Raw genomic sequence first — 23,950 nt, forward strand, 5'->3', positions numbered from 1 at the left:
ACCAGGGCTCGAACCCGCTTCCCCTGCATTAGCAGGCAGATTCTCAACCACTGTGCCACCAGGGAAGCCCAGCACCTCCGTTTTGAGCCTCAACTTCTACATCTATGAAATGGGGTACTAATCCCCATCTTGGAGAATATAGCGGATTTGATGGGACTGTAGTCTTCCCATTTTAGAGATGAGGAAACTAAGGTTCAGGGAGTTTAAGCAACTTGCTCAAGATCACACAGCTAAAAATAAAATTGGACACAATCAACAGTGGAACCCAAGTCTACGTGACTCCAAATTGCTTTCCGTACCTACTCTAGCTGGGAGCCAGAAGATTTCTGGCTGAAAGACTGCTTATGCAAATATTTGGAAGCAACCAATTTAGCTCTGAAATGAGCAAAGGGCTAGACCCAGAGGACAATGCATCCCAACTGGACAGAAGTCACCTGGAACGGCTCTGACTGTGGTGGCCAGAGTGCCTTGGAATGGGAGAGCTAAGGACACTCTTTTGACCCTCGTCGGTAGCCTCTTAGGTCGAGCAGCAGTGTTTCCCACACCCCACCCAAAGCCCCACTACCTTCCCATGGCATTTATAATGGGATTGACTCCAGTGCTCTGGAAGAAGAGATGAGGGTGTCCCAGCATGTGTTCTCAAGGACATTTCTGCGACTATAAGCAGGAGTATACGTGCACTGGTGTTGCTTGGAAGCTGTGTGTGTCCTCACTGTGTGCATGGAAACAGGTGTGTTTGTGCATGAACTGGATGGGGAAAGTCTGCATGTTCAGCCTCATCTAGAAGATGTGTATGGCCATTTAACTTGTATGTGCATGTGGGCATGTGGTATGTCCAAGTACCTCCTGAATGTGTTCGTGACCATTTGCGGGGTGGTAAGTCCCAGTCCTGTGTGCAGGGGGGACTGGCTGCTTGGCACTGGCATGGCTGAGAGCCTGCAGTGGGTTCTGTGGGCTCAGATGTGTGTGATGTATGTGAAGGCATCTGTAGCCAGGTTAGGACAGCCTACGGGTGCCACTTCACAGGCGGCTGCAAAGGACAGGGAAAAGAGTTAGCGTGTTTTGGGGGGACTTGAAAGAAGCCTCTTTTCATTAAATCTGTTTTCCCTTCTGCTAATGAACTAGATTATTCTTGGGATTGAGGCCCCTGGGGTGGGGTGTGGGGAAGACAGAAGTCAAGGAAACCACAGCACCTGACCCAGCAGTTAGAAACGGGAGGGGAGTATTGTCAGCCAGGAAGGGCCAAGGTGGGCGTGGGAGGTGTGGGCACTCATCCGGTCCCAGGCAAGTTGCCCCAGAAACACAGTCCCAGCCCCAGCCCCAGGCTAGGTCTACACCGCACAAGAAGCACCTTAATGTGCTTTAGCTTCTGAAACCCAGTCCTCAGCTGGTGGTCCCCTAGGGACCCGGACAAGGTGCCCAGAAGACTCCCCAACGGTCATCCCATAGATGGGACACCTGCCTCCTTGGTGCCTAAGGTTTAGAGCCGCCTCACAGCACAGAGCCCTCGCACCTCCTTTCTTTGCTGAGAGTTCCCAGAATTGGAACCAGAGGTCTGGAGAGGTGACCCGGCGAAGGTCGGACTGGGACGCCAAGGCAGCTCTCGGGACGCACAATGCTTATAGTAACCGAGCTGCAAGACCAACACCTAGTGATGCCCGGGCTCCAGAATGAGACCTAAGGCCGACTTCCCTCTGAGCTGTGGCTTCCTCCTCTGTCGAACTAGACGGGGTTGAGGATCCTCGCGGGGCTTGCTGCGAGGTTTAGAAACCTTCCCCACCTGGGCCCCCGAGCGCCCCAGGCGCGCAGTAGGCTCACAGCCCGCACGCTCAGTACACACCAGCTATAGTTATAGTTAGTAAGTCTCCTCTTTGTAGCTCAACAGGGTGCGACGTCCTCTCGTGCCGCTGGCGCCGTGGGTGCGTGGCATCCGCGGGGACCCCGCCCCCGGCCCCCGCGCGAGGCCGGAGCCACCCGGTGGGGTTTCGGCGCGCTGACGTGGGCGGATCAAAGCAGCTGCCCGTGCCTTATAAAGCAGTTCGGGCGGCCAGCACCAGAGACCGTGCCGGGTGAGGCGGAGAGCCCCGGCGAGCGGGCGAGCGCAGGCCCCGGGAGCCGAGCGCCCTCCAGAGCAGCCTGAGTGTGCGCCCCAGTCCCCGCGGGACCCCAGCAGGCCTCTGTCCGCCGGGATCCCGGGCGTCCTTCTCTGGCAGCTCGCGAAGAGGACGCCCTCGCCGCCTGCCCAGCCCGGAGAGCTCCCGGGTCCGCTGGGGGCTGCGCTCGCCGCTCCCCCGCCCGCCCGGCCAGGCGAGCGCCCCAGGAGGTGAGCAGTGGCCGCGGGCAGCGGGCGGGCTCTCAGCGGGGACCTGCCAGGGCGCGGGGCTCGCGAGTCCGAGGGGGAAGGCGTGACCCCGTTGGGCAACCGCTCCCGGTAAGCAAAGCAAGACCTTCTCCATACCTCTCCTCCGCGGCTCTCGCAGGCATTCCCCTCACCGAGCGCAGGCGCCGGGGGCTGGGGGCGCGGGCTTTAAGCGGATGAGCGGTGGAGGTGGGCTGTGCAGTTCCCGCGGCCCTCCTCGAGCCTTCCCGGCCCTGTTCCCCCCGATTCGACCCTCTCCCTCCCAGTCAGCCCACGGATGAGGTCATGCCCGAGCCATCCCGGGGGTGGGGGACTTGGATCCTGTGGCAGAGGGTGTGTGTGGCGGGGCAGGAGAGGGCGGCAAAAGGCAGAGAACTACGGCAGCTCCTACTAAATTGGGGGACCAGGGCGGACGCCTCGCTTTGAGACCTGCTCCCAGAAGCGACGGGATAAGGGGGAGAACCGAGAGTTTGTTTACAGACCTGAGCTCCAGGCTGGGGGTTGGGGAGGAGGAAAGTTCTGTCCCGGCCCCGAGGCACATCTGGAGCAGCCCCGAACATCTGGCTGAGCTCGCGCACGAGTCTCACACCTCCCAACTCTCGGAGCTGAGATGCCTCCATGACCCTCATGGTCCTTAGGGGCTCGGGGTCGGGCCCAGAGGGGATAGTGGGAGGTGCCCCGAGTTACCCCACCCCACCCTTCCCACTTCCAAAATAACCCGTCTCGCGGGCCACCGGCGCATCGTCCGCAGCCCAGCAGACACATCTCAAAAGACTCGCGGCCAGGGTCAAAGCCGGGTTGCGGCCCCGCATCGCTTGGCGTCGCAGGTAATCTTGAAGCAGTTGCTCGGCGTCACCGGTTCTCCGGGTCGGCTCTGCGAGCCGCGCACCCGGAGGCTTCAGGGCCGACGCGCGGCGGGGACACTCAGCGCCGTCGCGCGGTGCCGGCTCCCGGCCCAGCGCAGGCTCATCCGGGAAGGGGAAGCTCGGCGTGTCTCCGCCGGCTTTGCCTCAGAAGGGCAGCCGCCCTGGCAGCGGGGTTTCCAGGGCCTTCCAGAGCCCAAGTCTTACAACCACCTGTTAGAGCCAGGCCGTGGCTACTGCGCTCGCGGTGCCCAGAGTGTGCACCAGAGGTTTCCTCTCTCGCCCGCTGCAAGCGAGGTAGCTTGAACTTTATCCCCAGCGGGGGGAGGAAGGGACCGCTTTTCTCTCCAAAGACACTGTGGTTTGACGCGGGCCCACTACGCGCCTGACCCCAAGGGAGGTTCCGAGCCGGGCCTGAAGCAAGGGGTCGGGCAGTTCGGGACTGACCACGGCAAGTGGATGTCTTATAGAGAGACCAGAATTGAGAGGGCACTTACTTTACACCTCATACAGTCCCCAGAGGGGGACGTGGGGGTCCAGGAAGAGGAGGGGATTTGCCCAAGGTCCCAGGGCGCGGGAGGCTGCGGCGTATCCCACCTCGAACCCCGGTTTAGCGCCCCCTGGCGGGCCGGGGGCTCAGGGAGGCGAGTGCTCCCTGACCCGCGAGGCGCAGGCTGAGGGTGACCCAGCGGCCCGCGCGGCTGTCCTAGACACTCTGACACTGGACAGGAATAACCTGTCAGAACCCAGAGGCCCGGGCCAGGAGCCGCCTCCCCCAGCGACGTGGTGGGACAGCGAAAGGAGAAGCCCAGGACTACCGGGGCCGCTCCGAAAGAGCCGGGAGTAGCTTGGACGCCTGGGTCCCCGTGCGCCGTGACCCGGGCGGCCCCTCCTCTCTCTGGGCGAGTTGGGCTGGACACGGATCCCCTGCTGTGAGTCCGAGCTCTCCTCTCTCCGAGTGCAGCCCTTCCTCCCTACCCTGGAATGCTGGGCGCCTTAGGGGGGAGCCCACACTTGGGGAGGGGGTAGGGGCGAGGAGAGACAGTGGCTGGAGTTTTTGATCCTCTCCCCTCTCCCCCCGCCCCCCCCCCCCACACATCCAGCCGATATTTTTCTCGTTCTCAGGAGCATGGTAAACTTTCAGGGCCAGTAAGACAAAAGGTTTGGATACAGGCTGGGAGGGAAGAGGGGGCACAGTTAGACTGCGACCCCAGCTGAAACACCAACCCCCGCCTCCCCGCCCCCGTGCCATAATTCGGCAAAGTTTGTAGCGAGCGCCACGGTGTTAGGCGCCCAGCTGGGGGACTCTGCGGAAGAGAAAGAAAATGTAATTCAGAGTTTTCTCTCTGCCTTGCTCTGGGTCATGCCGAAGGCTCCAGAAAACAGTGGGATTTAAAATGTGTGTGTGTGTGTGTGTGTGTGCGCGCGCGCTTGCTTGCTTAAGGCGCACTCGTACATGCACACACTACGCAGGTAGACGTAATAGTGGGAACTTAGGCAGAGGGGAGCTCAGAAGACCCGCAGGCTACTGGAGGCTGGAAAGACCTCAGGAGATGCGTGAAGTCCAGTCCCTTGTTTTCATAGAAGGGGAAACTGAGAAACTGAGGCTGGGGTGGTGGAAGGCTTGTCCAAGGTCAACCCCCCCTTCTCGCTCAAGCGCCCGCACTAAGGCGCCTCCTTTTTCCAACTCCACAAACCCTTGAGAAAGGAATCCCTTTGTCTGCTCCTCCCCAGGGGAGAGGGGCTGAGGCTGTGTTTACCTCCGGGAGAACGCCAGTTGTTGGTAAATTTGGAAGAAGCTGGGAAGGGAGTTAATGATGTGAAATGAAGAGGGGGAAAAAAAGGAGAAAAAGAAAAAAGCCGGAGAAAGCGACTCTGCGACCTGCGGGCGGGGTAAGGACTACTCCGCGGCCCCAGGACGCCGCCTGGCGGCCGGAGGCGGCATCGCACCGGCCCCGTGAGCTTCCCAGCTTAGCCAAGGCCAGGCTGCCCAGCCTCCGCTCCGGCCTGGGCACCATCCGACCCTGTAGAAGGGCACCGCTAGAGGGACTCAGAGACTCAGGACCCTGAACAGCCTTCACTGTACAAAGACCTTTGCCATCCCATTTCTCATCCTCCCCTTCACAGGCTGAGAAACTGATGCCCAGAGCCAGCTCCCATTTCCCTGTCTTCTCACGGTCCATGATCTCACCGGACACCGGGTAGACATGAGAGTAAAACACGGGGCATGGACCTGCCGCTCGCTGGCTGAACAACCCTATTTCACATCTCTGCGCCTCAGTTTTCTCATCTGTGAGATGGGGGCAGTGATAGTATCTATCTCCCAGGGTTGCTGGGAGGAAAAAATGCGATCGCGTTAGATGAATGTTCTTTTTAAAAGGTGAATTATGTCCTAATCACAATTTGAATCACAATTGTGTCCCCAGTTTACAGAGGGGGTAAACAGAGGCCCAGCAGGGAAGGAGAATGGCCAGGCTCATAATAACTAACAATTAATATTGCGGAGATGAGTACCCAGATCCTGGGCCCCGAATCTGCTCCTCCCCTCGCCCGCCCGCGGTCTCCGCCCTCGACCCCCTTCGTCTTCTTTCTGTCCCTCTCGAGAACTGTGTGCCTATCCGGGCTTCTCCCTCTGCCAAATGTCTTTCAGCCTCGCTCTCTGAGGGTCTCTCTCCCTCTCGCTGTCTCTCTGCCTGGTCTCTCCGGAGTTTCTGGTCCTGTCGCCCTCTTCCCTTCCCGCCGGGCCGCACTAGGTGGACAAGCCCTCGGCCGCGCTCCAGAGGCATTTAATTTGAGCCAGACGCCGGCCGCGTCCCGGGCTGTGCGGGGCGGGAGGCGACGCCCGCCGCGCGCCCGGCCTCCCCGGGCCCCGACCCCTCCTTTGTAATTTGAATAAAACGCCCCCCCCCCGGCGTGGCCCCCGCCCCGCGCGCAGCCTTAATCCGCTGCCTCCGCTCTCCCCGACTGCAGGCGGCGTGCACGCAGGAGGAGCGACGGCGGCCGGGCGCGCGGCGGGACTTCGGCGCGGCTTCCCCAGGGTGCGACCCCCCGGCGCGCCAGCCGCGCGAGGATGAGGGCGCGGCCGCAGGTCTGCCAGGCGCTGCTCTTCGCCCTGGCGCTCCAGACCAGTGTGTGCTATGGCATCAAGTGGCTGTAAGTAGGGACCCGCGTCCACGCACATGGGCCCCGGGATTCGCGGCTGGGGGAGGCGGAGAGCCTTAAGGGGCCCCCTGGATCGGGCCAGCGTGCCCAAGACCAGGGAGCAGAAGTTGCCTGGGGGTCGTGGGCAAGTCACCCTTTTTAAGCCTCCTTTTCCTCCTCTGTTAAATATTGTCCTTACCTGCGGGAGGAGCAAGACAGGGCGTGGAGGACGACAGAATTGCCCTGTTCCGTGCGCCAAGGGTTGCGCAAGACCTCCACAGGGACAGATGGAAAAAGAGCGTGGTCAGGGGGCCCAATCTAGAGGGTCTGCGCCCTGCACACAAGGCCTGCTCAATATTATGTTCCTTGACAGTCTCCTGACCCTAGCTGGAGGTTCTCAAACAGTCCAGACCCCTCCACCTGGGTGACCTTGGGGAAGTGTCACTCAGCCTCTTGGGAGCCTCAGCGTCCTCCTCTGTCAAAGGAGGGTAAGATGAGAAGCGGCTCATGAAAGAACCCCATAAACTGTCGGATGCTGAAGGGTAGTCCTTTAGATAGAAATTATTAATGGAGGGGTAAGTGGGAGAGAGACTCTTTTCCATCCAGCAGAAGGGACTGCCTGCTCTGTGCTGGGCTGTGGGCAGGGAGGGCAGGGAGAAAGGAGTAAAAGCCAGCCCCTTCCTGGAGGAGCTGCCCTCTGGTCTGGAAGAGATAAGCCCAGGCTGTAAATAACTCCAAGTGCCCCAGGAGAGCCCAGGGCGGTGTTGTGGGAGCCCAGAGGAGAGGAGATCACCTGGTGGGGGGCACATCCTTGGGACCCTAGGTAGATTTTTCGTGGGTGGTGCTCCTAGGACGGGCCTGAGGAGTCTCTGGGAGTTTGGTGGGTGGGGGCAGTGAGAGGAGGGCACTTTGGGTGGAGGAACTCCCTGAATGGTGGAAAAGTCCAGGACAGGACATAGTCTAGAGTTCCAGGTCGGGGGCGGGGAGCCATGCAGATAAGACAGGCATGGGACAGACTATGGGCTGGGGAGGGGCTGCGAGGACGGTTCGTGGATTAGCTGGAAAATGGGCAATAGTGGCTGGGCCACCGGCAAACAGTCTCGAGGTCACCAGCCCTACCCCTGCTGGGACTTAGTTATCCATTAATTCTCTTGAGAGGGGAACCCCATCTTCTTGCATTTCTTGTTTGCAAGGAGAAGCCTGAGCTCAGCAGCTTCCCAGCCTGGGGGCACCGGCTCTTCTCAGCCCCTCCTGACTAATTTTATGAGAAATCAGCCACTTTCCTTCTACTGTTGGTACCTGGCACTGTCGCAGCTGGTGAGAACCTCTGATCAGGGAGCCCAAGCCCTCCTCACTCACCACCAACCTTTTACAGATAAGGAAACTGAGGTCCAGAGAGGGAAGGGCTTTGTTAAAGGACCCAAGGAGCATCAGAGGCCAAGAACTGGGCTCACCCCTAGAGTGTTCTGGGGGACACTGCTAGAATTCCCACGCCACAGTGGGAACGCCGAGGCTCTGAGAAATGTGTGACTTTTACAGGCCCCCAAGCTGGCACGTGGCTGGGTAGGGTCTGAAATAGATGGCTAGTTCAGCCCAACATCCATGCTGTCCCCACTGCATAGCCCAGGCTGCCACAAATAATGAGTACAACTCAGTGTCTGCCTTAAAAGAGCTGCCAGCCTGTTGGGGGAGACAGACATATAAAACGTACAAAGTGAACTTTGGGCTGTGTCCTAGGAGAGGGAGCATGGGAGCCCAGAGGAGGTGTGGTTAGCCCCACATAAGGGAGGTGACTCTGAGTCTGGCTTCAAAGGATAGATAGGATTTCGATGGCCATGGATGGAATGCAAAGCAGGCATCCTAGGCAGAGGGAACAGCAGGGGTAGGGCGATGTGTGTGGGGAAACAGAGAAGCCAGGAATTACAGGAGCTTACTAGTAAATCCCCAGAGCTTTAGACATTTAACTTTGATAACACTCCTATGAAGTAGGTGACATTCTTATCGCTACTATTTTACAAATGAGGAAACTAAGGTACAGAGAGGTTAAGTAACTGGCCCAAGGTCACACAGCTAGTTAATTAATGGTGGATGTGGGATCAGAAGCCAGGCAGACAGGCTCCATGAAGCCAAACCTCTTTGATAGTGGTTAAACTCTTGCTGGAGCTGAAGACAGAGGGGGAAGCAGGAGAAGGAGTGGAGTTTAAGAATAACAACTCTGTGTGTGTGTGTGTGTGTGTGTGTGTGTGTGTGTATGTGTGTGTGTGTCTGTATATATATGTGGCCTTGGTACATGTCAGGCACTGTTCTAAGTGCTTGATGTATGTTGTTTCATTTAAATCTCCCAACCACCATGTGAGGTGGGTTCTGCCATCACCCTCATTAATCAGAAGAGGAAGTGGAGGCTCAGTGGGTCTTTAACGAACTGGCTGTCACAGCTAGTAGGCAGCAGAGGCAGGACTTGGAGTTAAGTTGCGTGGCTCTGGGGCCTCTTGGTCACAGGGAGCCACAGGCCAGTTGGGAACAGGGAAGGGTACGGTGGGGATGGGAAGCTGAGGACTCATCCAGGAGACTCAGCTGCCCTGGGGATGTCCCAGAGGACCCTGCTGCCCTGGGCTTTGGAAAGTGAGCTGAAGAGGAAAGGGGCATTTGACATGGGAAATGAAAGTAAATGTGGCTGAGTGACCCAGATTGCCCACCCACTGGGGACCTGGGACTCAGCTTGGGCTTTCTGTGGGGTAGGGGGTAAGGGAGAAGGGGTGGAAGCACCTGATCAGAAATAACCTGGGGGACCCCTCCCTACCTCACCTCCCACCCAAGCCAGGTGCTGGGAGACTCAGACCAGAAGTGTGGGGACATCCTTTTCTGGCTGCCCTGTGGTGGGCAGGGAGGATGGTTCCAGCCTTCTGTGAACCACTGGGGTTACCCAGTGAGGGGAAGGCCCAGGGTGGCTGGGAGGACCCATAAAGGCCACTCCACCCACCCCGGGCAGCCCCAAGCCTGCTGCTTACTCCGGGACTGGGCCTCTTGAGGAAGAGTCCTAAGAGACTCAGAAGGGACACAGCTGCCGCAGAGAGGCTGGGAGGAGCACCAGACCTGAGTTGGAAGGCCTGGGTCCCAGCCCGAGCTCTGCCAGTTCACTAGCCATGAGCCAGGCTTCAGGCAAATCAATCATGTTAGCCTCTCTGAGCCTCAGTTTCCTCATCTCTACAGTGGGAGTGAAAGAGCCCTAGCCTGTGGTTAGGAGTCCTGGGTTCTAGCTTGGCTCTGCCTCTGATTGGCTGGCTGTGTACAGGTCGGGGCTAGCCCTGCCTTTCTCTGGGCCTCAGTGTCCCCAGTTCCACAATGGGGTGGGGACACTGAGGCCCGGCGAGGGGCAGTGACTTGCCCAAGGTGGAACGTTAGATGTGCTGAGCTGGAGCTGAAACCCAGGTCTCTGCGCCTCCCCCACCCCCGCCATCCCAGGAGAACCCCAACTCCTGAATGAGAGAGACCTCGGCCACCCCAGCAGCACCCTGGGCATAGGCCTCGCCTGTGAACTCTCTGTTCCCTCCTGTCCTCTCTTCCACCCTCTCCCCCATGCACCCACCCCCAGATAAACCAAAATGTTTTCAATTAGGGGTGCGCTGCAGTGAGGCAAGCCGGACGAGATGTCCAGACGGGTAACTCCCCCGCCTCCCACCCTAATCCTTGATTACCTCCCCAAGGGGGCCTTAGTTAGAAACGGTCATTACCACTAATTACCAGATGACCACATCGCCCTCCTCGGGAGTGGAATCCGCTGCCTCCCGCCTCCTGATCTCCCAGTCTGCACGCTCCCGCGAGCAGGCCTCCCCCAGCATGCCGCAGCTGGCCGCTCTGTCCCGGCCGCTCTCTCCGCAGCCCCGCGCCCGCCCAGGACCTCCAGAATGCTTCCCGTGTGTCCTCTGCCCACCTGGGCAGTCTGTGCCTCATCTGGGAGCATCCTCACCGGCTTTCCCTCATCGAACCTCTCTCACCACCAGCTGGGGAGGTGGATGCTTGATGACTTCAGAGATGGACAGACTGACCCAGAGTGGCCCAGGGTCCCCAGACCCCAGGAGCCCAGAGGACCCCTCCTCGGAAGCCGCAACCTGAGCTCCCCAGGAAAAGTCTCAGCTTACATTATCCGCTTTCTGAGCAGGAGCCCAGGGGAAGGACCTGGAAGGCAGCCACCCTGCACGGGTGCCTGCTGTGTGCCGGGTACCGTGCTGGGTGTTTTCTCGTGTATCTCCTGTAATCCTTCCTGTTGTGAAACAGCAAAGTGGCTCAGAGGGGAAGGATGGAAGCCGGGCAAGGGTGATGGGCAGAGCAGGCTCAGGACAGGCTGAGCGTGGACGGCCCCAAGCCCAGTAGAGAGGGGACCTGGGAAAGTGAGGCCAGGTTTGAGGGAGGATGGTATCCAGAGGAGGCCGAGCACCTGGGCACTGGAGCGCCTCAGCTCCCTCCTCTGTACAAAGGGGGTGATAGATAATCTGCCAGGCCCCTCGGGCATTGGAAGAATGGGATGAAATGAGAGGCTCTGTAAACTGGGGAGTGCTGTGCCCACCTGGGACAGTGGGTCCATGCGCGTGGACACTGTTTGCTAGGTGGTGGCAGAGGGGCTGTAACAACCAAGAAACAGGCTGAGGGGGTGATATCTGTCCCTGTGTGGTCACCCCTCATCCAGTATGTGTTGCCGGAATTCAGGCAGCAGGTTCCCCAGTCATAGGCAGGGTCAGGCAACCATGCCTGAGGTCTGCATCCAGATACACCAAAGGTTTCTTGGCTCATGCCTTGGTGGGGTAGGGATGGGCCAGGGGTCACAGTGAGGGAAGATGGCCCAAGATACCCACAGTCAATCTCAGACAGGCTGGGTTGTGCCACTCCAACCACAGACACCAGGCCATGCCCACTTGCCTTGGGTCTGCTTTCCAGGCCTCGGGGATGATTTCTGTATTTTGGAGGTGTAGGATGGGTGGGGCATGGCAGAGAGAGGCAGCAGGAAGCAAACTAACCTATTAGTACTCAGTGTAGCACGTATTAACTCATTCAGCCCCTACAAGACCTCCAGGAGTCCCCATTTTTTAGTTGATGCTCAGAGAGTGGCAGCAGTTCACCCAGGATTGCCCAGCACATAGAGGCCAGAGCTTGAGCCACAACCTAGGTCTTCTGACTCCCTCTGGTCCAAGATTCACGTGGCAACAAGCAAGGGATCCCATTTATGATTGCCCCGAGTGCTTTACATCCATCATCGTATTTAAGTCTTGCCATCACCTTTTGAAGTAGAATTTATCATTTTCTTATAACAGATGAGGACCATGAGGCCCAGAGAGGTTGGGTAACTTACCCAGCTCACACAGCTGGTGCCCAAAGCCTGAGCTCTTCCCTGGGCCAGCCCATGAACTGGAACATCTGGGTCATTGCCTTATAACTGATGATAGGTCTGTGCAGCCATTAGACGAGGGGCTCCTTGAGGAAAGGATCTATGTCTGGGAAGAGTTGGTGCTTAGTAAATATTTCTTCCACAAGTAGATCAAGTTCATTTATTCATTTAGGTACAGGAGCAAGGGCAAAGGCATTCCTGGCACCAGGAAAAGCCTGGGCATACGCGTGGTGGTAGGGCAGTCCCTGTCAGAGAAGCCAGGAGTCTGGTGTGGCAGATATTAGGACACATGGGGGACAAGGACGGGAGGCCAGAGAGGGCTGGAGGGCCAGGTTTTGAGGGGCCTTGAGGTCAATCCCTCAGACAATGCTGGGAGATTGATGGGAGAGAAGAGGTTACTTGACTTGCTCAAGGTCACAAGGGGAGTGGGGGTGACAGGGCCAGGAGTCTGCCCAGGCCCGTGCTGTTCTTTGGCACCAGGCTGCCTCTCTTGGGATCTCAGGCCAGGGCCTCGAGGAGCTGGGCCTCACCAGGTCTCGGTCATGATGCTGGGTGAGGTCTGCTGTGGTCCCAGCAAGTGGGGCACATAGCACTTGGGCCTGAAGATTGGCCCCTTCTTGCCGCCTGTCCCTCCGGGGTCTCTGCTGGGTCTCTGAGGACCAGCTGGCCCTAGGGTAGGGGGTGGGTCTATATGGAACCCTTTAAGGCTGTGGGGTCCCTCTAGCCTCCACTTAAGAGGAGGGGCTGCCTGATGCAGTCTACTCCTCAGAGAAGGCCTGGGAGGAAGCTGAATGCAGGATCGACCCCTGGTCCTAGAGTCTTGGAATCCCAGTGCCCAGAACCAGGATCTGGAAGCTCTTAGGTCCTGTAACATCACTAGAGGTCATAGGGACCCTCTAGGCCAGCATTTCCCAAAGCATGGAGGAGGTCAGCACTCCTCAAATAAAGGGTTTTGTGCTCAGCAGACTTGGAAGTTAAACAAAACCAAGCCTGTTGCTTTGCTGCAGGACTTCTCAGGGCCTTTAAAATGTAAATGTGCATTACTGCTCTTCAAGGGGGGATGTAGTATATCACATTCCCCAACTGTGCTTGATTGACCATGGATCCCTTTTTTCAGAGTGTCTCCCTGGAACCCATTCTGGGAAGTACAGTTTAGAGATATAGACACTGAGACCCAGAGAGGGACAGTGATTTATCTAAAGTCACATAGCAAGTTAATGGCTAAGTCCAATTCATCACCAAATTGAGTGGCTCTTTAATCTTTTAATGAATCTCTTGCATGTATGTGGGATTTTACAGCCTAATAAATGGGTTTAATAATTAAACGAAGCCATAATGGGAAGCTCCTAACTCACACTGTGCATCTAGTAAATGGTCAATTAATAGTATGTATTACTATGATGGTGATGATTATAATAATCCAGCACTTAGCACAGTGTCTAGCACGTTCAGTATTGAATGAATGTTGAATAAAGAGTAACCATTCACAGCTGTGTGGGACTAAATAAGGCAGTGGATGTGAGTGCTTTGTGAACTATAAAACTGTTTATTGTTAGTATAATTATAATAAAGCTTAGGTAGGATGGGGGCCATGATCCTATGTTATGAATGAGGGCCTGAGGCCCAGAAAAGGACAGTGATGTGCTCAAGGTCACACGGGGGCGGGAGGGGGAGCCGTTACTCTGCTGGGGACAGTGCTTGGCCTCCTGGTTTCCCAGCTCCTTCCAGCAAAGGCTCCAAGACTGTGGAGGAGAGGCTGGGGCCGGTACAGCGGGTGGAAGCAGCACGGCCCCTCACAGCCCTGACTTCCCTTCCATTGGTTGCTGCCTTTTGGCCTGTGTGCAGGGCGCTCTCCAAGACCCCGGCGGCCCTGGCACTGAACCAGACGCAACACTGCAAGCAGCTGGAGGGCCTGGTGTCCGCGCAGGTGCAGCTGTGCCGCAGCAACCTGGAGCTCATGCACACCATCGTGCACGCCGCCCGCGAGGTCATGAAGGCCTGCCGCCGGGCCTTCGCGGACATGCGCTGGAACTGCTCCTCCATCGAGCTCGCCCCCAACTACCTGCTTGACCTGGAGAGAGGTAGGGGGCCAGCGGGGGCTGCTAGGGCCTGCGGAATGCATGCGGGTGGGGTGGGGTGGATGAATTCAGGCATAAATATATGTGTGTTTAGATAGGTGGGTGAATTCATGGATGGATGGCTGGAAGTGTGATGGGGGGATGAGTGAATAGCTGGATGATGGATGGATAGGTGGATGAATTAATCACGGACATGGGTATTGGGGCGTGAACTGATGAATGAATGAACCTATAGTGAGTGAATATACCAGTGCGGGGAGCCTGAATGACAGTACAAATGCACATGTACCCCTCACGCCTGAACAAAGGAATGAATGATGCAGGAAGGCTCTGGGGGTGGAGGATCTGTAAAGAAAATGCGACTGAGCCTGCCCTTGGGGCAGACAGGTGTGGAGCAGTTAATTCTAGACCAGTCCGACTGAAGGTGCTGGGAAAGGCACAAAGTGATGTAGGGACTAAAGAACATCTGTGGAGAAGACTTCCCAGAGGAGGTGGCTTCTGGGGGTGGATTTGGGGGTCCTGTGTATCATAGAGAGGCTTTTGAAGGGTAGGAATGCCCCAGTGGATCTCATCTTTACCCCGCACGGTGACAGCTAACGTTTGTGCAGCACTTTACAAAGCCTCCTTCCTTCCTGAATTATCTGAGCTCCAGAGCAAGCCTGTGAGGTAGGTATTATCATTCCCACTCTACAGTTAAGGATACTGAGGCTTGAGAAGGGGGGTAACTTGCTTGGATGCAAGGCCAGGACACCCCACTTTCAAGGCACGTTGGGCTCCATCTTAATTTGCTAGGGCTGCTGTAACAAAGCCCCACGCACCGGGGGGCTTCTGACAACAGAAGAATTGTCTCACGGTGCTGGAGGCTGGAAGTCTGAGGTCAGAGTCAAGGTGTCAGCAGGGCTCCCTCTGAAGACACTGGGGGAGGAATCGTCCCTGCCTCTTCTTAGCTTCTGGGGGCTGCCGCAGTCTTCGGTGTTCCTTGGCTTGTAGCTGCATCACTTCAGTCTCTGCCTCTGTCACGTGGCCTCCGCCCTCTATGTCTCTGTATCTAAAATTCCGTCTTCCTATAAGGACACCAGTCATTGCATTAGGGCGCACTCTGCTCCATCTAATGACCTCATCTTAGCTCAGTTACACCTGCAAAGACCCTATTCCTAAATAAGGTCACATTCACAGGGACCAGGGGTCAGAACTTGACCATATCTTTTCAGGGGACACATTCCACCCCACAGCAGGCTCTTTGCTCACTGGTCTTTGAGGAGCTCAGGGACTGGGCCTTCTGTTCCCGAAAGCAGCCCCTAACACTGGGTGCAGGGCAAGCAGGGAGGAAGTGCAGCGTGGTGAGCGTGTGAGTGAGGGTGTGCCCTGGCGGGGCTGGCTTTGCGTGCTTGTGAGAGAGCGTGCGGGTCAGCTAGTGCGTTTGGGGGAGGGTGGGGGAGTGACAGATGAACGGTCGTCATGCCATCCTCCACCTGCTCCACTGCTCGCCGCCCCTGGCCCCGCGCGACCCCGCAGAGGCAGGTGGGGGCCCTCAGGTCTGGGCAGGGTCCTATCCCTGGGTCGCCCGCCCTGGCTGACCCCGCACCTCCCCACAGGGACCCGGGAGTCAGCCTTCGTGTATGCGCTGTCGGCGGCCGCCATCAGCCACGCCATCGCCCGGGCCTGCACCTCCGGCGACCTGCCGGGCTGCTCCTGCGGCCCCGTCCCAGGTGAGCCACCCGGGCCCGGGAACCGCTGGGGAGGATGTGCGGACAACCTCAGCTACGGGCTCCTCATGGGGGCCAAGTTTTCCGATGCTCCTATGAAGGTGAAAAAAACAGGATCCCAAGCCAATAAACTGATGCGTCTACACAACAGTGAAGTGGGGAGACAGGTAACCACCCCCCCACCCACCCCAGATGGTTGTGCTTGTGCCAATTGGCCGGAAAAGGGCCGCCCAGTGTGCCCCAGTGGAGGGGTGGCGGGGGGACGGGCCCTTATCCACCCACACTGATGTGCTCCTGGCCTCCCCTGGCTCTTCCCTCTCCAGCTGCTTGGGGCTTGCCTGGCTCCTCCTCCTCCAGGGGGTCCACCAGGATTTGGGTTGGAGAACGTCGGTGGGGCAGAAGGAGCACTGAGCTGGGAGTCAGGAGCTCTAAACTCACTGTGTGACATTGGGCGAGTCACTTCCTCCCTGGCCTCAGTTGTTCCTATCTATAAAATGGGGTGGCTTGGTGCTCTCTGGTCCCCATTGGTCACGTTCCTCAGTGTCTTCCTCTGGGGCTCTGGGCCAAGGCCGGTGTGGGAGGAAGCATGGAGAGGGCTGCGGAGCAGCAGAGCCTTGCTAAAGGGTCGAATCCTTGGATCTAATGGGGACTCTCTTCCGGCTCCAAAACCCACCCCAACCTCCTAAACACGGTTTCCCCTCCATGTCTGTTATTATCAGTGTTGCATTAATTCCTCACCTCATTCCACAGGAGGTTGGGGTGAATGCATAAGTGAATGAATGGACCTTTTTATTTTTTGAAAATTAAAAAAAAAAACAAAACTTTATACCAATCAGTGTGCCAGACACTGTGGTGGGTGCTTGATTAGTTTTCTCTCCCGTAGTCCACAAAACCACACTGTGAAGAGGTACTGTTACCCCTCCTTACAGATGGGGAGCTGGTCCCGCAGGGGCAGAGTGTCAGGTGTGGATGGCATCTCATGACCTCTTCCCTGCAGCCTCGTTAGGCCCATTGTGCAGAAGCACCATGTGAGGCAGAAGGAGCTTAGGTGGCTTGGCCAAGGACACAGGGTGCAATGGAGCCCAGGTCTATGGGACTCCAGGTCTAGAGGTTTCCTTGTCCTCACCTTCCTCTCTCTCTGGTCTCCCTCTTGTAAGGATTCTAGGACGTCCAGGCCATCTTTGGGCAGTTGGGGAAACTGAGGCCAAGTCACCCTGTGGATCTGTAGCAGAACCTGGCTAGGGACCCAGAACTCCTGCCCCGCAACCCTGCTGGCCCACCCCCCCACCCTTGGAAACCCATTGGGAGCCCTTCACCCAGCCTCCCGCCCAAGAACCCAGCCTCACTCCTGCCCATGGCCAGGCCTGAGCCTCATGCTGCCGGGGGCACAGCCGTCCCATCCCGCAGTGCAGTCCAAACAGGGTCCTCAGCCTCAGAGGCACATCAGCCCTTTCCCAGGGGCCCGGATGCCAAGGAGCTGGCCTCCCTGGGGCCGCCTGCAAGGGCCCGGGAGGGTAGATGACAGCGTGTTCAGCGCCGGCACCATGGCCTCAGGAAGCCTGGGCCCCTTCCCGCCATCTGAGCTGAGGAGCTGAATGTGGTTTACCTTTCCTGGATGACTCAGAAGTACCTTGTGCCCTTGGGAGGCCGAATGTGCCCTGCAGTCGGGTTCACTTCATTATGTGCTCTCCACAGGCTTTGCTGAGACAGTTCCAGACTCTAGACCCAAGTGGACTCCCTCATTCCCCACTTCCTGGCACTGTGAGGGGTAGGGAGCCCTGGGACCTTGACCAGCTTCCTCACTAACTCCCTGTGTGATTTTGGGCAAGTCCGTGCCCTCCGTGTGCCTCAGTTTCCCCATCTTTTTGATGCAGGGGTAGGCCCAGGGGACCCATAACCCTTGCAGTGGAGTACACAGGGCAGGCGGGGGGGGGGGGTGGGCAGAGGGATCTGAGTCCTGTGTGCAAGGAGTTGGGGCTTAGACTGCAGAACTGAAAGGCCTGCAGAAGGCGTCCAACTCATGCCCCTCAGGTACACAGGGAGAAACTGAGGCCCGCGGAAGATAGTGGCACAGAGTCACTTCCAAAGCCAGGACTAGAGTCTCCCCAGGCCCCAAGCCCAGGCCTCCCCTCTCCACCATAATTCTTACTTAGACTGATTTTTCAAAACCAAATATTGATTTAACTTTTGTAGTTCACAAAACTCTTTCATATATGTCATCTCGTTGAATCCTTTCAACGACTCTGCAAGGTAGCAATTACACACCCGCTCAGTACACGTGAAGACAGGCGCTGAGTGGTGACGCGGCACCAGGCAGCAGAGGGGAAGGCCAGCCAGGCCAGGGGGCCCACCCCCAAGCACCCACCTCTTGCCTCTTCTTCCCTCCCTCCCTTCCTTTTCTTCTCCCCGCCTTTTTTTCAGCAAGCATTTTGTGAGAGAGAAAAAGCATAGAATGATGAAAAGCCATGGCTTTTGGAATTGCCCTCAGACCTGGGTTCAAATCCCAGCCCAAGATCTTCTAGCTGTGTAGCCTTGGGCAAGAGACTCAGCCTCTCTGAGCCTTCATTTCCTCTTTTTTAAATGGAGAAATGAATGATATCCCCCATGAAGGGCTTCTGTGATGATTAAGCCATTTTAAGTGTGAGAGCACTTGGTACACTAGGTGTATAAATGGCATCCGTTACCCCTGCAAAAGCCACTCTCTTGCTGCCCCTCCCAGCTGCCCCCCAGGGTGGAGGAGGAGCTAAGGATCCACAACACCCCCCAGCTTTAGAGCAAAAAGCCCTGTCACTTGAGGCCCGGAGCAGGTGGTGACTCCCTGAGAGCACTGGCAGGCAGAAGGGTGGGGCCGGGCCCCGGGGCAGGCCAGGGAGGGGGCTCCGGCTGCCCAGCCCGACGCCCTCCACTGTCCACAGGCTCTGCGTGCCTCTCTGGAAATGAAGTGTAAGTGCCACGGGGTGTCTGGCTCCTGCTCCATCCGCACCTGCTGGAAGGGGCTGCAGGAGCTTCGGGATGTGGCCGCCGACCTCAAGACCCGCTACCTGTCGGCCACCAAGGTGGTGCACCGACCCATGGGCACCCGCAAGCACCTTGTGCCCAAGGACCTGGACATCCGGCCTGTGAAGGACTCGGAGCTCGTCTATCTGCAGAGCTCCCCCGACTTCTGCATGAAGAATGAGAAGGTGGGCTCCCATGGGACGCAGGACAGGTAAGGGCCCGCCGCCAGCCTGGCAGGAAGGGTCAGCCATGTGGCACGTGCCCCATCCCAGCTCGGGGTCAGGCACACAGTCGGGCCTCAGTCAGCATTTGGGGAACGGAGTCCCCACCCAGTTGAATGCCAGGTGGAGGTGTGGGGTCCCAAGGGCCCCTGGCAGAGCTCCTGGGAGTGACTGTTATGCACCTCGCCCAGGCAGGGGCTCCTGGGGAATGGAGGCTTATGGGAGGCCCCCATCCCACCTGCCCCCTAGTGTGGGAGACAGAGGCTAGGAAAGAGGCTGCCTGACATAAAATAGATCCTCAGTAAATGTCTGTCAAATGAATAAGCGAAGAATAAATGTCATACAACCTGTGAGCTGGACCAATGAACTGAGGCACAAGGGAAGGTGGGAGCAGTGGCCAGCCCGTGGCCGCACAGGAAGTCTGCACAGGGTGGAGCTGGAACCAGGACAAGCGCTTTTCAGAGGGGCAGCAGGAGAGCGAGGTCGGCCTGCATTCTGTGGAGAGACGGCGCTCCCATGCCCCCCGCCTGCGTTCACCCACCTCCCTCCCCCCGGTCCCCCATTTCAGAGCCAGAGCTGGGGTCCCTACAGCAGGTCCCATCACAGCTGCTGAAGCCGATTCAGGACAGGAGAGAAGGAGGGAGCCAGTGGTGACTATAGACCTACTGTGTGCCAGGAAGGGCTGGTGAGGATTCAGGGGAGCAGCTCTTCCCGGAGATGGTTCAGGAGGAATCCAGTCCTGAAATACTATAAAGAAATAGTTGCAATCAAATACGTTGGGAAATTCTCTCTGGCGATTTGCAAGGCATGAGAACATATTAAAGGCTCTGAGGAATCCCGCAGTAAAGGATCTGTCTAAGCCAGTGTTTCCCAGAGGTGTTTGGCTGTGGAACTCTTTTATTAAGGAGCCCCTAATAGCATTCCACAAAACTAGTGTTCTTCCAGGTTAAAAGAATATTGAACCAGAGTGAGGGTGTCTGAGAACGTGTCTGGCACATAGTTGGTGCCTGGCCAGATTTTGCTTCCTCCTCAGCCCACGTTCCTGCCTCCAGGAGAGGGGGACTGCTTTGGGGGGCTCCATCCTCACAGGCCAGGGCAGCAGGCTCTGCAAGGAGGCCCAGGCTCCCATCTGGAAGCCAGATTGAGAGGCTCAGGCAGAATGAAGATGGAACCAGGTCAGGCCGGGGAGACGGGAAGAAGCGAGAGTCTGGGCTGAGGCAGTCAGGGTGGGTGTGATGAGGCTGGGGTTGGGGAGAGGATTCTAGAACCCAGAGGACCTGGGGGAAGCACATTGAGGACCCCAGAGCAAAGAGAGGGTCTCCCTGGATCCACGGGGGCGCTGTGTGTGTGTGTGTGTGTGCGCGCGTGTGCATCAGGGAAGCACAGTTCCCACCCTGACACTGCAGTTTCCTAGCTGTGGGACCTTGAGCAAATCCCTTCACCTACCTGAGGCTCAAGTCTCGTCTTCTGTGCCAAGAGGATGATACCACTCACTTGGGAAGGTTGGCAAGTGATTCTAATCACATTTACGGAGCAGCCCCTCCTTGCTGGATGGTGTCAGTGCCATAGGAAGGGTTTGTGAATGACAGTCTCCCCTCCCCGAGGCTGCCAGGTCTCTTCCTTCCCAGCTGTCCCGACTCTGCACCTAGGACTTGCCCCCAACCTATTGGTGAGGAGGCCCTATTCCACAGCACCAGCTACCACCCTTGCTTTCTCAGAATGCTATCCCCCACCGCCCCCAGCCTTCCTGCCATGCTCAGCCCTGGGCCTCTGCAGACAGCTGTATGGGTCAGCTCTTTCTGCAGTAACAAACAGCCCCTACATCTCAGTGGTTCACAACCACAGACACTTCTTACAGCATTACATGAGGCTCTGGTGGGCACCAGGGATGGGAGGGACATCAAGTGCTCAGACTGTGACAGGGAAAACGGGGAGCCCAGAGGGGCCCTGTCTCAGCCTAGACATCAAGGAAGGCTGCCTGGAGGAGGGGAAACGTGAGCTTTACTAGATTAGGGATTTGCGGGGTACAGGGGGTTGGATGCAAATGAACTTTGTTAACTGTAAAAGGCAGGTACACAGGTGGTACACGTGGTTGGGCCCCTAGCTGGGCAAGATGCCCTCCTCAAATCCAGCCTGGTGAACTGAAGCCTCCTCAGCAGTTCCTATTCCAAACTCTGAAACCTGCCCTTTCTCCAGGCCCCAGCCTCCCCAGCTCCCCCTCACAGGCGCCATCGCGGGCCTTGTCTGGCTCTGAGGTTGGAGGCCAGGTTTCAAACATTGCATGTCAGGGACCCAGAAATAAAAATGAAACTCTGCCCCCTTCCACTGCCCTTTCCTAGAGGAGTCATCCAGAGACCTTCAGGTTCAGGCTGAGGGAGACTAATGGTGCTGAGTGACTAAACAAATCCCAGAAATGTTAAGTGACTTGCCTTAAGTCATGCAGCCAGTAAGCAGCAGAGCTGGGGTTTGAACCCAGGTCTGTCTGGCTCTGGGGCCTGTGTTCTTTCTGCTGTTCCCTCCTGCCTCCTGCCCGGAACTGCTTACAGTCCCCACACGCAGGTTGCCATCTCCTCCCGACTCCCCCTCCAAGTGCTCCCCTGCTTACCTCCCCATGGCTCCTTCCCAGCTGAGGCCTTAGCTTCTCTTACTCAGCTGCTGCTGGCAGCAGCCTCCCTGGCCTCCCTGCCTCCAGCCCTGCACCTCCATCCATCTCTCACTCCCCTTAGATAGGTCAGGTCAAGGTGTTTGTCCTCCTTGCCCCCAACACCCTTTCTCCTCCCCTCCGTCTTAGATTCCTGTTCATCTTTCATGCAATGGCCTGGATGATCCCTCCTCCTCCAGGAAGCCTTCCTGAACTCTCACAGACCCCATGCTCACCCTGTGTGATGCTGGGCAAGTCCCTTCCCCATTCTGTGCCTCATTTTCCCCATCAGGAAATATGAGGGTTGGATTTGGTCATCTCTAGGGCTTGCCCACCTCAGACATTCTGGGATTCCTTGGTCCACATGGCTGTGGGGATCCAGCTGCATCCCATGACAGCATCCTTGTCTAGCCTAAGCCCAGCTAGATGAAATGCCAACCTGCACAGATGTTTCTTCACTAGACAGAAGAGCTGATGGCAAGGATATTTGGGTTTTATAGCGACCTTCAGTGTCTTCTTTGCCCACAGGAGTGATTCAGGAAGAAATGCAGCCCCTGGCAGCCCATGGGTTCTCTGCCCTTTAGGGTGGGGAGAATATGCACTGGACTTGGTTTCAGGACCCCTGAGCGTGAGCCCTGCTTATCCGCAAACTCCTATGAGACCTTGAGCAGGCCTCTGCCCTTTGCTGAGCCTGTTGTTTCCATCTGTAAAATGGGCATAGTAATTCCACTGACCCAAAGACCCTGCCTGCCTCGGATAAGATAAAATACTGGAGGGAAGCGCCTGGTTCAAAGGGGGCAAATTATTGACGGACCCTCTGTCTCCACCAAGAGAGTGCCAAACGCTCACTTTGCCTCACATCCGATGCCATTTGTTTGTTTCAGAATTCATCCTGGGATTCTAAAAGTAAAAACGATCTTTACGCTTGTTACAATATAATTAAGGATTAAATACGAAGATAGGATTATTAGACAGTGGTTTGAGACACTTTCAAGTATTTAGAAGTAGAAGATATAGGAAAAGAGACAAAGGAAACAAAACACCCCCTCATTTTGACGAATGCCTATTGGAAATATAGGGAAAAGTGAGAAGTACCCCTGGGAAAGAGGGTTATTTTAAATTCCCTAAAGACTAAAACACTGTCCAAGGGGGACTGAGGCTGCAGCCGTGGTCAGAGGAGGCTGGGGCTGCCTGGCTGGGAGTGGGGGGACTGGTGGGTGACAGGATGCTCACTGACCTCCCCTCCCCCACCAGGCAGTGCAACAAGACGTCGCATGGCAGTGACAGCTGTGACCTCATGTGCTGTGGACGCGGCTACAACCCCTACACAGACCGTGTGGTCGAGCGGTGCCACTGCAAGTACCACTGGTGCTGCTATGTCACCTGCCGCAGGTGTGAGCGCACGGTGGAGCGCTACGTCTGCAAGTGAGGCTGCTCCGCTCCTCGGGGACCCTCAGAGGCTGGCCAAGGGGCCTGGAGACGCCCCATGGATTTTGGCTTGTGAATTCCAGATGCTAGACGTGGAAGGAGGCTTGTCCTTTGCCTCCACTTGGAAACGACCAGGAACAGAAGGCCGGGCCACCCGGGAAAGAGGGCCAGGACATCAAAGGAAACCGACAAGATTAAAAATAACCTGGCAGCCCGAGGCCCTGGAGTGCCCACCTGCTGCCTTCCAGGCGGGTCTAAGAAGCCAGGGGCATGGGTTTGGCAAGACTGGTACAGACTCGACCTTTCCTAGCCAGAGACCCCAGCCTCCTGGGAAGTGGGAGGTCAGCCTCTCCTCACCAGAATGTTCTGCAGGCCTAGCCCTCGAGACCCCCGGCCCACCCCAGGGTCTGAGCCTACTGGGCCCACCACATGGAACCACTAGCTTGGGTTGTAAATGTTTCTTTGTTTTGTTTTGTTTTTCTTCCTCTGGGATGTGGGAGCTACAGAAATATTTATAAAACATAGCTTTTTCTTTGGGGTGGCTGGCCTCAATTCCTCTTTATATATTTTATATATATAAATATATATATATATATATATATATGATGATCTGTATTTTAAACAAGCTCTTTAAACAGCTGTATGAAATAAATGCTGAGAACCCCAGGCCGCCCCTGCAGTTTCTGGCCTCCTCAAGTGAGCTCAGAGGATCCTGGGGCTGGTTGGGTGAAGTCTCCGGTTCCCAGGCGAGGCGGCGTCCAATTGATGTTTCCCACACGCTCCACCACCCAGCTCAGGCCCCAGCCTCCTTGTAAGATCTCCCGGTCAAGGGCGAGGACAGACGTCTTGAAACCCAAACCCAGCTGGCAGACTCTTTGTTCCCCAGGGACACACATGCAGGCGCACATAGCCTGGCTGTGTCATCAGACCTGCTAAGTGGCTTCAAGAGAAAACCTACCCGGGAGCTGGGAATGCAGACCTCAGGGGGCTGGTGGCAGAACCACGCCCCAGCTAGCCCTAGCAGGGTTTCTGTGTGAAACCTCTGGGGAGGGCTTCTCCCTCCCTAGCCTCAGTTTCTCCGTTTGTAAAGCTGGTGGTGGAAATAAAGGGGTGGTTGGAAAAGACCCCCAGCTTCA

General features: G+C 57.0%; 1 protein-coding gene across 6 annotated transcripts; it reads left to right on the top strand.

Annotated features, from left to right (window-relative positions):
• Positions 1–2,032: 2,032 nt before the first annotated feature.
• On the top strand, positions 2,033–23,950 carry WNT11 (Wnt family member 11). 6 transcript variants are annotated; one of them, XM_059930775.1, is made up of 6 exons: positions 2,033–2,323; positions 6,193–6,375; positions 13,589–13,824; positions 15,417–15,694; positions 18,443–18,735; positions 22,641–23,950. In XM_059930775.1, the coding sequence occupies exons 2-6, from the start codon at positions 6,293–6,295 to the stop codon at positions 22,813–22,815; spliced, it is 1,065 nt and encodes a 354-aa protein (XP_059786758.1). In that variant the 5' UTR covers positions 2,033–2,323; positions 6,193–6,292; the 3' UTR covers positions 22,816–23,950. The 6 variants fall into 6 exon arrangements, with proteins under 6 accessions (XP_059786758.1, XP_059786763.1, XP_059786760.1 ...); XM_059930777.1 differs by lacking the exon at positions 2,033–2,323 and adding an exon at positions 2,345–2,431; XM_059930779.1 differs by lacking the exon at positions 2,033–2,323 and adding an exon at positions 3,109–3,186.

This window comes from Balaenoptera ricei, chromosome 8 (genome assembly GCF_028023285.1).
Source record: "Balaenoptera ricei isolate mBalRic1 chromosome 8, mBalRic1.hap2, whole genome shotgun sequence".
In the NCBI taxonomy this organism is placed as follows: Eukaryota; Metazoa; Chordata; class Mammalia; order Artiodactyla; family Balaenopteridae; genus Balaenoptera; species Balaenoptera ricei.